Source organism: Mesocricetus auratus, unplaced genomic scaffold, assembly GCF_017639785.1.
Source record: "Mesocricetus auratus isolate SY011 unplaced genomic scaffold, BCM_Maur_2.0 Super-Scaffold_100025, whole genome shotgun sequence".
NCBI lineage: Eukaryota > Metazoa > Chordata > Mammalia > Rodentia > Cricetidae > Mesocricetus > Mesocricetus auratus.
Window position 1 is genome coordinate 5272819 of NW_024429206.1, and position 19025 is coordinate 5291843.

At 45.3% G+C, this 19025-nt stretch overlaps 1 protein-coding gene across 3 annotated transcripts in view; it reads right to left on the minus strand.

Annotated features, from left to right (window-relative positions):
• The window catches only part of Coro1c (coronin 1C), a 66377-nt gene that overhangs the window by 32965 nt on the left and 14387 nt on the right, over positions 1–19025 (minus strand). For all 3 annotated transcript variants that reach the window (XM_040731694.1, XM_040731696.1, XM_040731695.1), the window contains exon 2: positions 7867–8066. In XM_040731694.1, the coding sequence (XP_040587628.1) occupies positions 7867–8061 (195 nt within the window). In that variant the 5' untranslated portion in view covers positions 8062–8066. The remainder of the gene's footprint in view (positions 1–7866; positions 8067–19025) is intronic.

Genomic DNA, 19025 nt, shown 5'->3' on the forward strand with positions numbered 1-19025 from the left:
CTGCACTCTACACACGGGGTCCCGCAGTCTGCTCTTTTCCAGAGCAGGTGGGCATGTTGTTTGCTCACCCTGGTGTTTGGCAGCAGGCATCCAATGCGACAGGTGGCGCTCAGCACTGCCCAGGGCTGGGGTTTCACAGCTTCTTCTGAAACCAAAAGAATTTCTGGGCACAGACTAGTCTAATTAAGAATGAGGTAGCTATGTTTTGAATGCCTAGAGTTTGTGACCTAAGCCCCTGGGAACAAAAATGTTTTCTGGATATGAATAGTGATTTCTTTTTTCTTTTTCAGTCTCTTTCTACAAGGCCCCATCTATCCTGGAACTCACTGTAGACCAAGCTGGCCTCTAACTCACAGACACCTACCTGTCTCTACCTCCCAAAAGATGGGATTAAAGGAGTGTGCCACCACACCCAGCTCTGAATGAATTTTACAACTTATTCCTGTGCAGGAGGGTCTGAGTCTTGGAGCACTGAACTCTGTACTGCTGGGAGCTGATATGGCAGAGGCCGGCAGACTATAAACCCAAAGCCATGCTGCAGCAGCATACAGCTGGGTGAAAACAGGGAACTTGCCTATTTTATGTATTTATTTTTCCTTACCTTCTTTTTCATTTTGTTATTTGTCTGTGTCTAGTTCAGTCAAGACGGGTCCTGACTTGTCACTGTCATGATTCTCTGCTAGGACATGGCCTCCAACACCAGACATCTTGTCCTATTCTCTGGGTGCACATTAAGCACACTGCTACAAGGGAAACAGATCTGCTTCCTACTACTTAAAAACCAATCCACAGAGCAGAAAACAAGGCTAGTCTTAATGCTTAAAAATAAATAAATAAATGTAATAACCCAGCACAAGTTTCAAGGGCCTGCGCTGCATTGAAAGATTCTATCTCTATCTCAAACAAAACAGAGTGTTTATATTAACACACACACACATGTATATGCATTTATATTCTCTATCTATAGTTCTTTAAAGGTAAGAATGCTCAAAACTGCCAGAAGAGGAGTGGTGGTTGACAGCTCATCATGCTAGGTCAGGAAGAGTACTTACTTAACGTATACAAGGCCCAACACCAGATGGGGGAGGGGTGGACAGACAATCAGAAAGCCACTTGTCTTAGTCAGGGTTACTATTGCTGTGACAAAACACCATGACCAAGAGCAAGTTGGGGGAGGAAACAGCATATCGCACTTCCACTTCCACATGATCATATCATCAAAGGAAGTCAGGGCAGGAACTCAAGCAGAGCAGGGATGTAGGTGAGCTGCTTACTGCTTGATCAGCTCAGCTCAGCCTGCTTTCTTATAGCAACAGCTCAGGGACAGTACTACCCACAATGGGCTGGGCCCACCCCATCAATCACTAATTGAGAAAATGCCTTTTGGCTGGATCTTATGGAGGCATCTTCTCAACTGAGGTTCCCTCCGTTTAGATAACTCTAGCTTGTGTCAAGTTGGCATAAAACTAGCCAGAACAACTCTTATTACTCATACAGATGTCAAAGACTATAGTCTGAGAATATCAGTATTATAGTTGCTGCCTACCTGTCCCAAAACTCAATTGCCTAAAAATGAACATTTATCACCTCGAAGTTTCGGGTATCAGGTATTCAAGACTGGTTGTGTGGTATTTGTTCAGTGTCAGAGTCTGCCTGAATAAACTAATGAGCTACAGCACCACACGATGCACTGGTCTGGCTGTTGGAGGGCCCATGGGCCTCTCCTCAGAACTGTCCCGGTATCCTTACAACACAGCAGCTCCAAAGAAGCCATGAGGTGTTATGACCTACTCTCAGAAGTCACGCTACAACACTCCACCACGTCTGGAGACTGACACAATGGTTCAAATACCAGGGGTGAGAGTCACCAGATGCCATCTTGAAGACTGATCTCACGACACAGTTTGGACAGACTTTGAAAGGCCCATACAAATAGTCATCTGGTTTGCACCATCCACCCAATCAAATTAAGAGAATGTGATCAAATGGTGGCCCCGTCTGTAGTGGCTAAGAAAATAATCATAACACAACATGATGATGCAGCCTGTGGTACCATGGCATGGGGGAAACTGAGAGTCAAAAGTGTGATTTTCTCTGCTTAGCAAGTCATGGATAATTTTGATCTGAATAATGAACAGCAAAAAGAGATCAATTATTAGACGCTCAGAATAATGACTGGAACCAATCAAAGTTTCTTCTCCAAAACATGACAGAAACTAGCTAGAGTAGTCCTGGCCGAACCTGGTCCTATCTGAGACTTGCCGTGAGAAGTGAATTAGGTTCTCTCGTGCATCTAGCAGGTGCTATGCACATTCCTGCAAGAATCAAGAAAACGATCAGTGATGGTTTTCTGTACGTTCTGAGTGCATTTGCTGGATTTCTTTTACAAACTGATAGTTGACGCAGACTACAAAATGAGTTAAGACTGCAGTTCACAGTCATAAAGCAAAATCCCTACAATCCTACATGTTCTCAAAGTAATGGGAGAAACTAACTGTGGGTAGAAGTACTTTGCAGGGATCAGTGCTATTGCTCAGCAAACACAGGCTCTCCAGCCAAGCCAAGCCTGACCACACCACTGGAGACTGATGCCCAGGACCTACATGGTCCTACAATGTAGAGAACTGACTCCCACAAGTTGTGCTCTGACCTCCACAAGAATGATCACCATGAGCATCTCTCTCTCTCTCTCTCTCTCTCTCTCTCTCACACACACACACACACACACACACACACACACCCTGTATCTCTATAGAGATACATAAATAAAAGGGACTGCCCAGCAACATTGAAGGGACAAAGAGATAGTGGCACAAAGGTAACAGAGTCTCAGCCACACCCATCCCATCATGGCCCATACCTCTCTAGACAGTCACTACACCAAGGAAATCAGCAGTCACTCCAAGACATAAAGATGCTTTACAGTCACAATAGTCAAGGGGAAGGGAGAGGTGCCAGGGAGACAGGAGCGCACAAGCTCTAAGAGCACCCTCCACCCTCGCTTGTTAAGGCAGACCTGGCAGGCTCTGAGGTCCGAAGTCCATGGGTATGCCTAACAGGAACTGCTGCTTGCTGTGCTTGCGTGAATCTCCATGATTCACATCAGGGAGGGGATACTTGCTTCAGCTGTGCGTCACAAAAAAGACTGTTCATGCCAGCCTGGCAGACTGCTCAGGGGATTGAAAACCTGCACGCTGGCAATGAGGCAGTTTGAACACTTGTAAGAAGGGAAAAACTATTCCTCACACTAGCCAAAATCACAAAGTCTTTTTGTATCCGCAAGACGGCCATGTCTTATCTATCCTCTGAAGGACTGAAGCACAAGAAAACACACCACACCACATACCACACCTGCAGAAGTCAGGGCAGAGAGGCATGCCACAGCTTGAGCAATATTACAGAAGAGCCAGGGCTCACACGGGCTAATCCAAGTCACCACACCTTAGCTGAGAACACTCCTTAGTCCTCAAGCAGGGACTTCTAACAATAACTTCCTCTAATAAAATCATCCACATAAAAAACTCATAAATCATGTGCTTCAAACATGATCCAACGTGCTGACTGCTTATGTGTGTACTGGTTCTTGTGCATGGGTGCACACACACACACACACACACACACACACACACACACACACACACACACACACACACACCAGTGTATTTGTCCCTGTTACTAACATTTTGGATCTTAAGTCCTGGAAGACAGGGACTATCTAACTCATTTACAGTCTCTGAGGATCTAATCACAAGACTCTGAGATTACAGTAATGTGGTTTACTGTGGGCAAATACTAGCTTTTAAATGTGAGACTCTCTGAAAGGACACAATCCCTTAGATCAGTATATGCATGCTCAATATTGCTGTGTACAGAACCCTGAAGCATCACTAGAATCCGCTGAGGGGACTAAGAACATAACTAGGGGTGGGAGAGACGGCTCAATTCCCAGCATGCGCACAGAGGTTCCAAGGGATCCAACGACTTTTTTCACCTCTACAGGAATTGTACAAACATGCATGCAGGCAAAACACTCACACACATAAAAATAAATAATTTTTAAAATATAAAATAAAAGCCATATAGAGCTCTCATTTCTTTTAGAGTAACCTCAGGCTGGCTGCAGTAGGCACAGTAAGTCGGTGCTTACCAAGAGCTCAAGTCCTTACTATCTTTTCTTTGTCTTCTCTCTCTCTTTGGGTTTCACCACGTAGCCCTGGCTGGCCTGGAACTCACTATGTAGGCTGCCTCCCAAATGCTGGAATTAAAGGTGTATACCACCACACAGGGCCAACAGCAGCAATCTGAGAAGATGCTTTCTGATGCAGATTAGAAAACTGACCACCATGCTAGGGGATACAGGGTGGTAGGGTGCAGCTTGGTGAGGCTTAATCATGACCCCACAAGGGAGGGGGATGACCACAACAAAAACTAGAAGCAAGTCTTTCCGAAGGGCAGAAATGCTGGCACTGGGCAGGTGCTGCGTTTACAAACAGCAAACCAACACATCATTACATGTGATGGTCAAACAACAATGAAGAGTGACAATCAAATATCAGCAACAATGTGAAGTCCACAATCCTTACTCAAACACTTAGGGCTACACATAAATTGCAGGGTAGGAACTTCTGCCAACATGGAGGATGGTTATACTTTTCAGTTACTGATGCCCAGTAGCCAGGCAGCACCCTAGGAAGAACAGAAACACCAGTGTCAGCTGACACCTGGCTTCATGGCCAGTCCTTGCTACCAAGGCACACACAGGACTATGCAGGGGTGCCTCTTGAGGGTCCCCAGGACTGACCACTACCCTCTCTTGCTGGGCAGAGCCCTGACATCTGTCCCTTGCAGTTATATGTCAGACCAAGAAGGGGAAATGACACAACACCAACACTTGCTTTGTGAATACTGATCCCACTAAAAAAACACCTCAGAGCTAATGGCCACAGGAGAGGACACATACTGAGAGCATATAAAATTACCAGGACCGAGGAAGTCACTTATACGTAGCTCCTTTAAGTTACAAAAAGAGAAATGGAGGGACACAATGACAAAGATCTGTGTGCCATTACACGGTGACCCAGAATTTTCAATTCCCAGACCTCATTCTTCCCACAAAGAATTAACTGTACACTTCAGTGCCTGAAAAGCACAGATTACGTGTGAACCCACTGATGAGAGAAGTCAAGAACAGCTGGTCTACCTTCCAATGCTGGCCCTAAGTTTGCACCACTGTCAGCTCCTCCTCCGAAACAATGGTTCAGGACAAGACCTTACAGACAGCATTACAGCTGTGGAAGAAATGCCCCAACGACTCCTCCAAAGGAGGAATAACATGTATGTGTGCATGTACACATGTATAGTTGTACTCACCTGCATGTGTGCACATGTGGAGGTGTTTTCTACCTTATTTTTGGAGACAACGTCTCTCAGTGATCTGGAGCTCACCATTTTGGATAGACTAGCAGCCTCCTCCTGCCTCTGCCCCCACTAGTGACAGGGTTACAGACATGCATAACTGAGCCTAGCTTATCATATGATGCTGGAGATCTGAACTCAGGTTCTCATGTTAACAAGCTAAGCCATCTCCCAGCTGGAGCCTAACAATGTTCAAAGGACTCATTCTACTCTCATTCCTGTGAGGATGGTCATAGAACAACATAACACTGACTAACACAGGCTACTTAGTGTAGGTGAGAACCACACTGAACATATCTCCTCTAAGTGCTGTGAGGTTCTAAGTCTCCCGTGGTTTGCAAAAGCAAAGATGGATTCATAGAGCCTTTTGTGGATGTGGAAGCTGAAGGAACTGTCTGAACTCAGTGGAAGATTAGCCATTCAGAGTTTATTTTGGGCTTCTTAATTGGCTTGTTCCATTTCTTTGAAGAAAAGAATGTCTTGAATTTGTCCCTCAGTTTATAAAAAGAAAAACACTTTAACTCCAAACAGACCATGAGTCCCTGACCTGGCTCACAGGCTGTGGCTGTCCTCTCAGATGGCCGCCCTGAGCCCTACTAATAAAAAGCTGGAGGGATGGCTCAGCGGTTAAGAGCACTCACTGCTCCTCCAGAGGACCCAGGTTCTATTCTCTGCACCCACACCAGGTGGCTCACAACCATCTATAGCCTCAGCTTTAAGTGGATCCAATGCCTCTAGCTTCCACACACTCATATGCCCTCATGAGCACACATATGCTTACACACACACACACACACACACACACACACACACACACACACACACACACACACATTGTGGAATATTCCTTTACACTGTATGAAGATGTCAGTCACTGTTTGACACTGGTTCAATAAAAAGTTTACAGCAAATAACTAGGCAGGATTTTGGGGGCAGAGAGAATGCTGGGAAGGAGAAGGGGGAGAAATCAGACACAGAACAAATCAGGCACACAAAATGGGACAGAGGTTAAGAGTCACATGGGAGAATGTAGACTAATAACAATATGGGTTAATTTAAGTTGTAAGAGCTAGTTAAGAAGAAGCCTAAGCTATTAGCTGAGCTTTTAGAATTACAAGAAATGTATGCATAGTTATTTGAGAGCTGGCAGGTGAGACAGAAAATCTGCCTATACCTATATATAATTAAAAATAACCCTTGAAAAATAAAAGAACATACTAAACAGATGTGTGGGCAAAGCATAAACCCCCACTCCAAAATCAGGTTAAGTTAACAATGGGATGGCATCAGTCAATAGAAATAAAAGTATCAAAGTAAAAATCTCTCCAATAAATGGCAAGATTCATCTCTGCAGATTGGAAGAGGCACTGGAAACGAGTGTTTACTTTGTTCCCTGAGCACCCAGCTCCCTAATTCTTTAGAGAGCTGCTTTAGTTGTGCAATAATCAATTCAGCCACAGAAGTCAAACATGGATGTAAAACAAAACAAGAAGTCATCAGTACCCAAGACGGAACTGCAGGAGAACTGGAAGCTTTTCCAAAGGGAATCATCCACCTGATACGGAGCAATGCTCTTGGCAGAAAGTTGACTTCACCGGGTGTTGGTGGTGCACGCCTTTAATCCCAGCACTTGGGAGGGAGAGGCAGGCGGATCTCTGTGAGTTCGAGGCCAGCCTGGTCTACAAGAGCTAGTTCCAGGACAGCCTCCAAAGCCACAGAGAAACCCTGTCTCGAAAAACCAAAAAAAAAAAAAAAAAAAAAGAAAGTTGACTTCACTGTATGTACTTTCAGAGCCCATGATCCATAGTGAGATGCATCCTAGCACACATGGCTCAGAAGTAGATATGGGGGTAGCAGCAAAAATCCTATGTTCATATTCACAACAGGAAAACAGCTGTACTCAACATCTGCATCTGCACATGGTGGTAAGGGCACTGAGCCCTCACCTCAACCCCCCTTTCCTCCTACAGCTAAGGAGAATAGATGCACAAAAGCTCCAACTCATGCCCGACTGGGACAGGACTCAGTGAAAGGCCAAGTCAGGAGAGGACCAATGAGGACACTCTGAGGGTGAAGTCATACACGGAATCACTAAGTCAGGGCCTTTCATTCTACCCCTTTAAGTCCTATGCTGTCACGTATTACAGAGTTAGGATAAATCTCGAATCCTGTGTGTCTGTGTGGACCCCTCCAACATCCCTGACCTGGCAATGAGGATGAGCCAGGGTCATACGCACACTAAATAATGAGATATAACCATCTACCACTGAGCTATAAGTCATCCCTTGGAACATTTTCTTGCACTCATGTTCCATTTACAGCTCAGAAACCAGTAGGTTAGAGAACTTGCTAGCCCTTACAGAGGACCTGAGCTCAGTTCCCAGCACCCATATGAGGCAACTCAGAAACCAACTGCCTGTACCTCCAGCTCCAGGATGGGCTGTCACTCACCTTGTGCAGAGGGAGCACAAGGAAGGCTCCTCCCCCACTTGCTTCTATGATGATGGCAACGAATCTGGGATTGACAGCACAAAAGGAACTGTCCCAGGTCACTCGGGAGACTCGGATATCATCATAGCACTGGTCGTTTTTCACTGCCTGTCCAAAGACATGCCGGAACTTGCTCTGTCGCACCACTCGCCGCATTGTGTCTGTAAAAAGAAGGGAGAACACGTGAGAACCGTGGGTCGCCAACGCTGCACTTCTGCAACAGGCAAGCTGGAAAAACACAACACTTCGGCGTTCTGTCTACTGTCCTAAAAAGTGGCCAGACTGCAAATCCCAGTTCCCTCTGCAGCACAAACACAGAGAGCACGGAATGCACTAAGAAGTGTGTCGGAAAAACTTACGATACCAGAGCAGTCCGTGGTAAGATTGAGACAGATCATGAAGGAAAATGGGTCTTTTGGGGTGGGTGGGAAAACTCACTCCACCCTTCCTATTTCAGAGATAGGAAAACAGTAAAATGAAGCTACCTTGTAGGTGTGGAGCCAAAGCCCCAAACCAGTTATGACCTGGTGACTTTCTCCTCAGCCTCCAGGGTCATTTTCCAGTTTTACACACCCTCCCTCTCCCTGACATCAGCATTCCTCTGTCTGAGCACTGTGCTGGCTCCCCAGAGTGACTCCACATTACCAACTATGCAGACTCAAGAAACAGAAGCAGCTGCCCTGCCTCCAAGCGCCTGCTATCCTCTGGAAACAGGCTCGCCCTTCAGAGCAACCCAAACCAACCGCTGGCTGCTAAGTGTGCCAGTGAGGAACGGGAAATCTGACCTGAGGCTGCCACAGAAGTCAAGAAGAGCCAGGTCTTAGATAAAGGAGAAGTAGTTAAATGGCTGATGGGGCCACCTTACCATGACAGTGAGCCTGGCAGTCCCATCCTGCAGGGAAAAGTTAAGAGCCAGGCACTGAGCCAGAAACCAGGGCAGTCAAAGACAGCCTGATGATATGATGGTGGCAGCTGCATAGGAAGAAGGGAGTTCAGTGTGGAGGAGAAAGGAGACCATGAAGAGGGTCTCCTGTCAGATCATTCAACCTCTGTAAGAGTGAGCTGGGCATGCGGAATATGGGTGACAGCTAGCTGGGGTCCTGGAGTCCTCATGGGTCATTTTAGACAAATCCCACTGGATTGCCAGATGGACATGAACACAGGAAGCTTTGTGTTCCAGGCCAAGGCCCCACCCACCTAAGGTTTTCTAGCCAGCACTTAATGTAATTTTCCTGTCTGCTTCTGTATGGCATTCTGCTCAAAAGACAAATGGAACGTGGATAAAGCTAAGTGGAACTGGCATGTGGCCAAACCCTGACGATTTTGTTGAAAACCAGATCACTGTGAACAGAAGAGGCCGGCACCTGTCCATCTGAGCCAAGTGGGGCATGTGGTGGCAATGCTATTTCTTGTCCTCTAACAGCCTCCCTTGTGGCCCTGAACCCACTGCCAGACGCAGAGGCAGCGTCTGTTCATGCTAGACCCTCCTATCTTTGCAAGGCTATGTAGAAGTGTCCCCTTTGCAATGCTGGGGCAGGTGGCAGGGCAAGGAGCCCTGTGCTCTGCAGCCCAGCTGCTGCCTGACCTTCCCTGCTGACTACTGGGACGTACACTTTGAATGCTTGGTGGAGATGCTAAGGACTTACACTCAGCCAATCCTTCAATGGGAAAAAGTGTGAGTTCTTCAGTCATGAGTCACACACAGCTTCCACTGTGGCGAAAACTAAAACTAAAGGCACACACCTCCATACAGGCCACTCTCAGAAGCCAGCACACCCACAGCCACTGGCACTACAAGTCACTAAGGCTGGAGTCCCCACCAGCTCCTCCCAGCAAGTGCTTCAAAGGTCAGTTAAGGATCTGAGAGGAGAAAGCTCAGCAGTTAGCGTTTATTGCTCTCTCAGAGCCCCACATTTGTTTTACACACACATGCCCAGCTACCTGTAGCTGTTGCTGCTCCAGGGAATCCAACAACCTCCTCCTAGCCTCCATGGACATCCAAGCTCATATTCACATATCCACATAAATAAAATGAAATCTTTTTTTTAAAGTTCACACAGGAGAAAAAACTGCACTAGGTCAGTCAAATTCTTTTTTTTTTTTTTTTTTTTTTTTTGGTTTTTCGAGGCAGGGTTTCTCTGTATTGTTTTGGAGGCTTTTCTGGAACTAGCTTTGTAGACCAGGTCGGCCTCGAACTCACAGAGATCCGCCTGCCTCTGCCTCCCGAGTGCTGGGATTAAAGGCGTGCGCCACCAACGCCCAGCTGTCAGTCAAATTCTTATGTGTTAAAATATTTTACAAATTGATAAAATTAAAACCCAATAGAAAAAGTCGGTGGCTCACACCTTTAATCCCAACTCTTAAGAGGCAGGTGTATCTGTGGATTCAAGGCCAGTCTGATCTACAGAGCAAGTTCCAGAACAGCCAGGGATACACAGAGACCCTGTCTTAAAACAAACAAAAAACCCACAAAAACAAAAACCAATAGAAAAGTAGGCAAAACCTACAAACAGGTAACACACACACAGAGAACTTAGCACCACTGCCTCCCAAAGCCCTAAACCTGTGACAGCAAAGGAATAAACACAGGTATACACAAGCAATTAGGAAAGGAATGGAGTCCACCAGAAAGCAATTGTGACAACAAAGCTCAGAAAAGCCTATGTGAGTCACTGTGATTGACTGCCATGCGCAGCCCTACATTCAGCTAAGCATCTTGGGAGGTGCTCACAAGGAAACACACTGTAAGTCCCTGGCACAGGCAGAAAAGAGAGCATGTCTCAGGCCAGGTGTAGTAGTGCATACCTATAATCCCAACACTAGGAAGACAGAGCCAGGAAGGCCAGGATCTTAAAGTCATCCCAGTTTAGCAAGCTAAGAGGCCAGCCTGGACCACCAAGCCTCAACAAACCAAGCAGTCCTCTCTACCTTATGCAGAGTCAAGCTCACCTCTAAACCATGGAATACAATGTTAGCAGCAAAGCAGTGTGAGCCCATTCATGCCCAAGGTCAAATCTGATCTGAATCCAGCTATTCACATGTGACACTGCTGCTTTAGCTGCAGAGAAAGTCTCCAGCCCTTCAAACACAACAGAGAACAGCAGTACCAACAGCAAGCTCCAGAACCTGCCAGCATCCATGTGAATGTCACAGATCCTGCATGGTTCACTAGAGTTAAGTCACAGACTGTGTCAGGGTCTCTACCTGAAAGTAGGGACAAACACATAAAGCTGACATGATGGCTACATGACCACTTCATGATGGGACAGTTTTAAGAGATGACTCTGCCACAGAATCCAGTATCAATGTAAGAAACCCATCACTCAACACAGCCATTGTCCCTAACCCTAACCCTAACCCTAACCCTAACCTCAAATAACCCAGACTCAAACCCCAGCTCTGCCACTTGTCAGCAATTACTTCACCCCTCTAAACTCCAATATCCTCATCTATAGAATGAAGAGTGGTGGCTGCGAATGCAAGCCACAAAGCCCAGGTCCAGTGGCACCACCACCTAAGTCTACAAAGCAGAATTAATACCAATTTCACAAGTACCTCCAAAGACTACAAGAGCAGGAAGCACTCTTAAGTAACCTGTACTCTGATACAAAACAAGATATCACACACACTACAAGTCAGCACTTTTCGTGAATATGGAGACAAAAATCCGTCAGCAAAATGCTTGCAAAGCACATCTGGCAACATATGAAAAGTAATTACACACCGAGACCAAGTGGGACTTACCTCAGCAACGAAAGCAAGGTTGGTTCAGGATATGAAAAGTGATTCGTGGGACCTACCACACCAACAGCAGAAAGATAAAACTCTCAGGACCACCACACACACAAAGCATTTGACAAAACATGATAAAACACTCAGCAGATGAGGAATAGAAGGGGATTTTCTCATGAAAAGAAGGAAAGCCCACACTTAACACAATGTTCAGTGTTGAAAGGCACACTCTAAATCATAAACAAACAAGACTGTGTGCTCCGGCCACTTCTACTTAGGACTAATAAACAAATTCATCTTGATGCAAGAACCAAGATCAACACACAAAAATCAGTTATGCTTCTATACAGTTACAACAGGCAACCCAAAAATGAAATTAAGAAACAATTCCAATCACAACAGCATTTTAAAAAGTAGGAATATACCCACAAGGAGTGAAAGACCAGCATATTAAAGCCATTCACCACCATAAAGAGAAGTCAAAGACATGGAGAAGCACCCTATGCTCACAAGGGAAAGCTTGGTCATTAAAGACAGTAGAATCCCTGAAACGAGGCATAGATCCCAGAAAGTCTTCTAGAAGCTCAGACCAACACCTCATGAAATTGATGAACTGACTCTAAAACCCACACGGAATCACAAGAGACCTGAGACAGACACATAACCTTTAAAAAGGACACAGTAGAAAACATGTTTCCTAATGTCAAAACTCACTACAGGGGCAGGCATAGTGGTGCACACCTTAATCCAGCACTTGGGAGGCAGTGGCAGACAGCTCTCAGTTGAGTTCAAGGCCTACCTGACCCAAAGAGACACATGACTAAGGCACAGAGACCTATGCAGCCTATAAAATACACAGAGCCTAACACAGACTCGTATTCCACACTGTTTTGTAAACGCTAGCAACTGTTACTTCAGTTTCCCAGCGTAACTTTTAAATGCCATTTGTCAATACTGGCAGCCCTTAGGAGTTCTAGTTTTTGGAATAATTTCCAAATTTTTCTCTGTTTGAAACAGATGCTAATGCTGCAGAGGTGGGAGAACACAGGGATTTGCAGACCTCTTGGTTACCAGGGCTCTTTTGTATGAAAATTACACTCATGTCCTCATCAGTAGAGAATTAACTGGGATTTTCTCTTTGGGTAGGGAAACTAAGATAGGGGGCTGGAGATGGACCCTGTTTCAACTCCCAGCACCCACAAGGCAGCTCATAACTGTCTAACTCCAGTTCCAGGGGATCCTACACCCATGACAAAACACCAATGCACACAGAATTAAAAAAAAAAAGAATTAAAAAATGTTTAAAAAATAAAACTAAAATATTTTCTAAGGGAACCCAATTCTCAATTGTATGAAAAAGAATTAATGAAGCAATCCTGAACAAGGAGATAACAGGTACAATTGTAAACACCCTGCCAGAGAGGAGCCCGCTCATGAGGTCTGTCAAGTGTGAGCTTGCCCACTTGTACAAGACCTTTTTCTTTGCAAATATTGAGAATAGCTTGGCAATGAGAGGGCAGTGAGCCAGGCATGATGGAAACTGAGGCAGGAGGATCACAGCTTAAAGTCAGTCTGAGATCAGGAGCACGACTCCAAAAATCAACAAACAATAAGATGGCAAGGGACAGCTCAGTCTGTATAGCAGCTGGCATACAAGAAATAGGACTTGACTTTGTCCCCAAAACTAATGTACAAGAGCTGTGCATGGTGGCACACTTGTAACCCTAGTGCTAGAGATCAAAGGCTGGCTAGCCACAGTCCCAGAGAAACTGTCTCAAAAAAGAAAAAAACAGCAAGGAACCACATCAAGGTCGACCTCTGATCTCCCTGAAAACACACATGCACCTATACACTCACTTGCATGTGTGCATGAACACACAAACCAAAACAATTTAAAATAAAGGAGTAGTTAAGTCATTGAGCAACTCATGGAAACGTTCGTCAGATTTCACAACAAATTCCAGTCAGTAGGAGGCAATGGAAATGTCTTTTAATTTCCACAACATGTGGTGGCTCGCACCTTTATTCTCTCTCGACGCTTGAGAGGCAGAAGCAGGTAGAGCTCTGAGTTCAAGGCTAGTCTGATCTACATAGTGACTTCCAGGCCAACCAAGGCTATATAATGAGACCCTGGTCTCGGCCCCACCTCCACCAACACACACACACACACACACACACACACACACACACACACACACACACACACACACACACACACACACCAAATCTAATCTAAACCCCTTACAAGATGCAATTTACCACTCTACCATAGTTTCGGTAAGACTGACAGCATGCTTGAATAGGTTTCAAAACATTAAAAAGCAGAATGTGGTCATCAGCTTCTCAACAGGCTGAGAGGGAATGAAGGAGCTTGCGTTGAGGCCAGTCTGGGCTACACACACAGATGCAACCATGACTGGTGGAGGAAAAGGAAGAACAAAAACCTGCCACAGTCAGATGTGACGTCACTCACCTGTAATCTATCACCTGAAGGCAGAGGCAAGATGACACTATCCTTGGCCACATACACATAGCAAGTTTGAACTCAGTCTGGGTTACCTCATGTGCCAACTAGTTTTATGTCAACTATAGACAGTTGAGAGGAATGAACCTTAATTGAGAAGATGCCTCCATATGATCCAGCTGTAGGGTATTTTCTTAATTAGTGAGTGATGGGGGAGGGCCCAGCCCATTGTGGGTGGGGCCATCCCTGGGCTTGCGGTCCTGGGTTCTACAAGAAAGCAGGCTGAGCAAGCCACGAGGAACAAGCCAGTAAGCAGCTCCCGTCCGTGGCCTCTGCATCAACTCCTGCCCTGACTTCCTTCAATGATGAATACTGATATGATGAAGAGTAAGCCAAATAAGCCTTCCCTTCTGATTGGCTTTTGATCATGGTATTTCTACACAGCCACAGTAACACTACCTAGGACACCTGGATAGCTCAATAGAGAGTAGGATGAAGGCCTAGGACCAACATGATGTCCTCTCTAGGTAGGGCTGGCTCGAAGCTCAGAACAGCCATCTGTCTCTCTGCCCTGGTTTCTAGGTAACACTGAAGCCAAAAGAGAACTGATTACCCAGCAATTCAGGCTTTTGTTTTGTTTCTTAGACAGGGCCTCTCCATGTAGCCCAGGCAAGACTCAAACTTGCAGTCTTCCTGCTTCAACTTCCCAAGTGCTGGGATTCCAGGTCTGTGCCACCATCCTCTGAGGTGTTGGTAGCAGACAGTATATACCACTGCTTTTGACTCCAAATAAAGAAAACCTAAAGCCAGGTGTTGGTGGCACATGCCTTTAATCCCAGCACTCGGGAGGCAGAGGCAGGTGGATCTCTGTAAGTTCGAGACCAGCCTAGACTACCAACCGAGTTCCAGGACAGCCTCCAAAGCCACAGAGAAACCCTGTCTCAAAAAAAAAAAAAAAAAAAGAAAGAAAAGTACTATTCATTATTCAACACACAAACAAACAAACAGAACCCTTAAATGTCCAAATTTCCTTGTATTTTGAATAAGCATTGTAACCAAGAATGACCAGCAAGGATCCCTCAAGGCTAAGGACAGACTCGACTGTGATGGCTCTCACAACCTCCACTTCTGAGACTGCTGCTGCTAAGCCTTAGGCCCTGGAGATTGAACAGCAGATATCATTGCAGGGTCCTACAATTACTTCACTACAGTAAACGTATGAAAGAAACAATACAGATAAGGTAGAGTTGTTACAGTGCAATGGCATAAAATAAAATATACTTAAAACACCCGAGTAAATGTTTCTCTATTTTCTCCATCTACCTCCACCAATCTCATAAACAAAGGATCACCATCTCAACATTTTCCTGTTTATTGAGAAGTTGTCCATTTAAAGACTTGTCCAGGTGTATTTCTATGGTGCATAAGAAAGGAAACACATCCTGTGAAGACACATACAGGAAAGCCCCTTGTGTATAGAGACCTTGCCAGCAGGTTTGCAAGACAACATTCCAGTGCAGAGTCTGCAGCAGACCACTCGGTTTCTTTCAGCCAGGCGCAAGCCCAGAAAGGCTTCAAAGAATCCATGAGAGAAAGGCCATACCCAAGAACCTGCCTTTTTTTTTTTTTTTTTTTTTTTTTTTTTGTGGTTTTTCGAGACAGGGTTTCTCTGTATTGTTTTGGAGGCTGTCCTGGAACTCACTCTGTAGACCAGGCTGGCCTCGAACTCACAGAGATCCGCCTGCCTCTGCCTCCCGAGTGCTGGGATTAAAGGCATGCGCCACCAACGCCCGGCGAACCTGCCATTTTTTATAACGGGCACATTATTTTATAATTTATTTTACTTTTTGAGACAGGGTTTCTCTGTGTAGCCCTGGCTGTCCTGGAACTCACTCCATAGACCAGGCCGGCCTCCAACTCACAGATCCACCTGCCTCTGCCTCCTGGGTGTTGGGATTAAACACCCCATGTGCCCCAGCATGGACATGTTATTTTAAAGTAACAGTAGGGGGCTCAACAGTTAAGAGCACTGGCTGCTGTCCCAGAGAGCCTGGGATGGACTCCCAAGTCCCACATGATAGCTCACAATTGTCTGTAACTCCAGTCCAGAGGATCCAATGCCGTCGGCACACAAGTAGTACAAAGACATATGTATTGCCAAACACATAAATAACTTTTAAAAATAAACTGGCAAATGTTTTAAACCCTGAGTTTGCTTTTAAGAAATAAGAAATGACCAGGTCGTGGTGGCGCACACCTTTAATCCCAGTACTCCAGAGACAGAAGCAGGCGGATCTTTATGAGTTCCAGGCCAGTCTAGTCTACAGAGTGCGTTCCAGGCCAGTCTCCAACGTTACACAGAGAAACCCTGTCTCAAAAAAAAAAAAATGTAGTACCTTTTCACAAAATCGAGTGAACAAAGCAAATTCAGGAGGGTTCCTGATTAAAACATGGAATGAGGAGGTGGTTGACCTTTTTCAATTCATCTTAAAGTATGTCAATGATACTCTAAGAATCCTAACAAACCACGCACTTTTACTATGTTCATCTAACAGAGCCATATGACACATGTAAAGGGGGAAAAAAAAACAGGCCAAGTGTGGTAGCTCACACCTTTAATCCCAGCACTCTGTAAACAGAAACAGGTGATTTTCCATGAGTTCATGGTCCAAGCCTGGTCTACAAAGCAAATTCCAAGACAATCAGGGAAAACATAGTGAGACCAAGTTTAAAAAAAAAAGTAAGACTTATCTAATTATTTTATAAGTCTGGGTGCTCTGTCTGCATATTTGTCTATGTACCCAAAGCATCCCTGGTGCCCAAGGTCAGAAGAGGATACAGGACCCTCTGGAGCTGTGAGCTGTAGTTTCACATGTTTGTGAGCCACCATGTGGGTGCTGGGAATCAAAGCCCAGGTACTCTGGAAGAGCAACCAGAGCTCTGGAGCCTCTAATAAAAACTGTTTTAGAAAGAAGACCACAGGCACAGCAAAAGTTACACACACACACAGCCAGATCTGCAGAGACACAGCTTGCGAGTGGGGGTGGGGGATCCTGCATGCTGCTGCTTGCTGGTCTTGCTAAAGACTGTTAGCTACTTAGCACAGATGCTGCAAGTCCAGGGTAAGCTTGGTGTGTATTCAGCCATCAGGACCAAGAATGGTAAGAACAAGTCACATTCAAAGTAACTTCCCTTCACCCACGGGACAGACTGGCATGCCCAGTGCAGATGCATGTTTCAATTCCACAACCCAAATCAATTTGGTTCTAAAATGTTTCTAGAAACAAAGAGACAAGAAAACAGAATTAAACTGTGGTTGAGGACCAGGCCTGGGTCACAGGAAGTTTAAAGTGGAATTGCAAAGCTCTTGATCACAGGCTCTGCATTTTTCAGCCCTCTAAGAGACATCATGCAACTGGTCTAGAGAGAAAGAATTACTGAGAGTCACAGTAACCCAGAGCCACAAAGTATGGGCAGTCAACTTTCCTGTTTTCTCAACACTAAAGCTCCACATCACACATCCCTTTTGCTTCTCAGAGCCAGGATACAACAGTCCTCAGAGCCCTTTCCACTGGGTGTGGCCTCAATGGCCACAGTTCACTTGATGGCTGTGTGATTTTTAAATATGGAACTAGCCGGGCATTGGTGGCACACGCCTTTAATCCCAGCACTCGGGAGGCAGAGGCAGGCGGATCTCTGTGAGTTCGAGGCCAGCCTGGTCTACAAGAGCTAGTTCTAGGACAGCCTCCAAAGCCACAGAGAAACCCTGTCTCGAAAAACCACAAAAAAAAAAAAAAAAATGGAACTACAATGTGCCTATACTTTATAAACATAAATAAAAGTGGAAAAGCCAGGATACAGAAACGGTTATGAATTATATATACTGACATGAAGCAAAGAAAACATTAGCCACACCCAAGGATATAAATCTTTACTTTTTATTTTAAAAAACTATCTGTGTTCAACTGTGTGAGAACATGGGATGATCATAAAGCACTAGAAACAGACATGAACATACATACACACTTGTGCACACATACATGCACACTGACACATGTGCTGGTGCACCCACACACCAAAAAAATGCAGTATCCAAAGGCGTGGTTGACATTTCTCTACATGTTTTGAAGCTTCTAGAACTGTCACATTCTTGTATTCATTTTAGGGGGAAAAGTTAAGAGACATTACAGCACTCACTGTAAATCCAGAGTAGACGGTAATGCCATGCAAATGTCTGCTCCACGTCACATCCGACAAGAAATGAACCATGAATATGAGCATGATGCAACTCTATAGATCAAGAATTCATGCTCACACTTGCATCCAGAGGTCCTCTGGAAAGCGCCATCATAGTGTAAACCACCTAAGGTGGAATACAAAAGAATGACAAATTCTGCAATTTTTAAAGCAGGATGTTAGGAGACAGCCCTAGTTTTCCAATGTCAGAAGTACATATTCTTATTACAGAATTAGCATGCAGACTCGTGCTCAGAATCCCTCCCTACCCTCCCCCAATCCTCTGCTTATCACCAGTATCTTTCTGATAACAGCTGCCTCCCCCATCCTCAGGCTCTAAAGGGTGACAGGAAAGGCCTCCATCTGAAGACAGCTCAGGCACTCCCTACTCCAAACAACAGTGGTGGCAACCCAGAAACCATTCATGGCTGCAGGCATCTCCCAAAGGCCCCTGTAAAGAGCCAAATTAACTCCATGAGTGCTCAGGCTGAGTGCAGAACTTCTGCAGACATGAACAGCCCAGAGTGTGCTTCAGGACACTCTTGCTATACTGAAGACCTACTTTTCTCATCAACAAAGGGGAGGGTTGGTAAGAGACTGTCCAAACTTGCTAAGTCTGTTTTTCACTTAGTCAATGGACTTTAACAATTCTTTGGAGATCTTATTGTTTCAAGAAATGAAATTACTG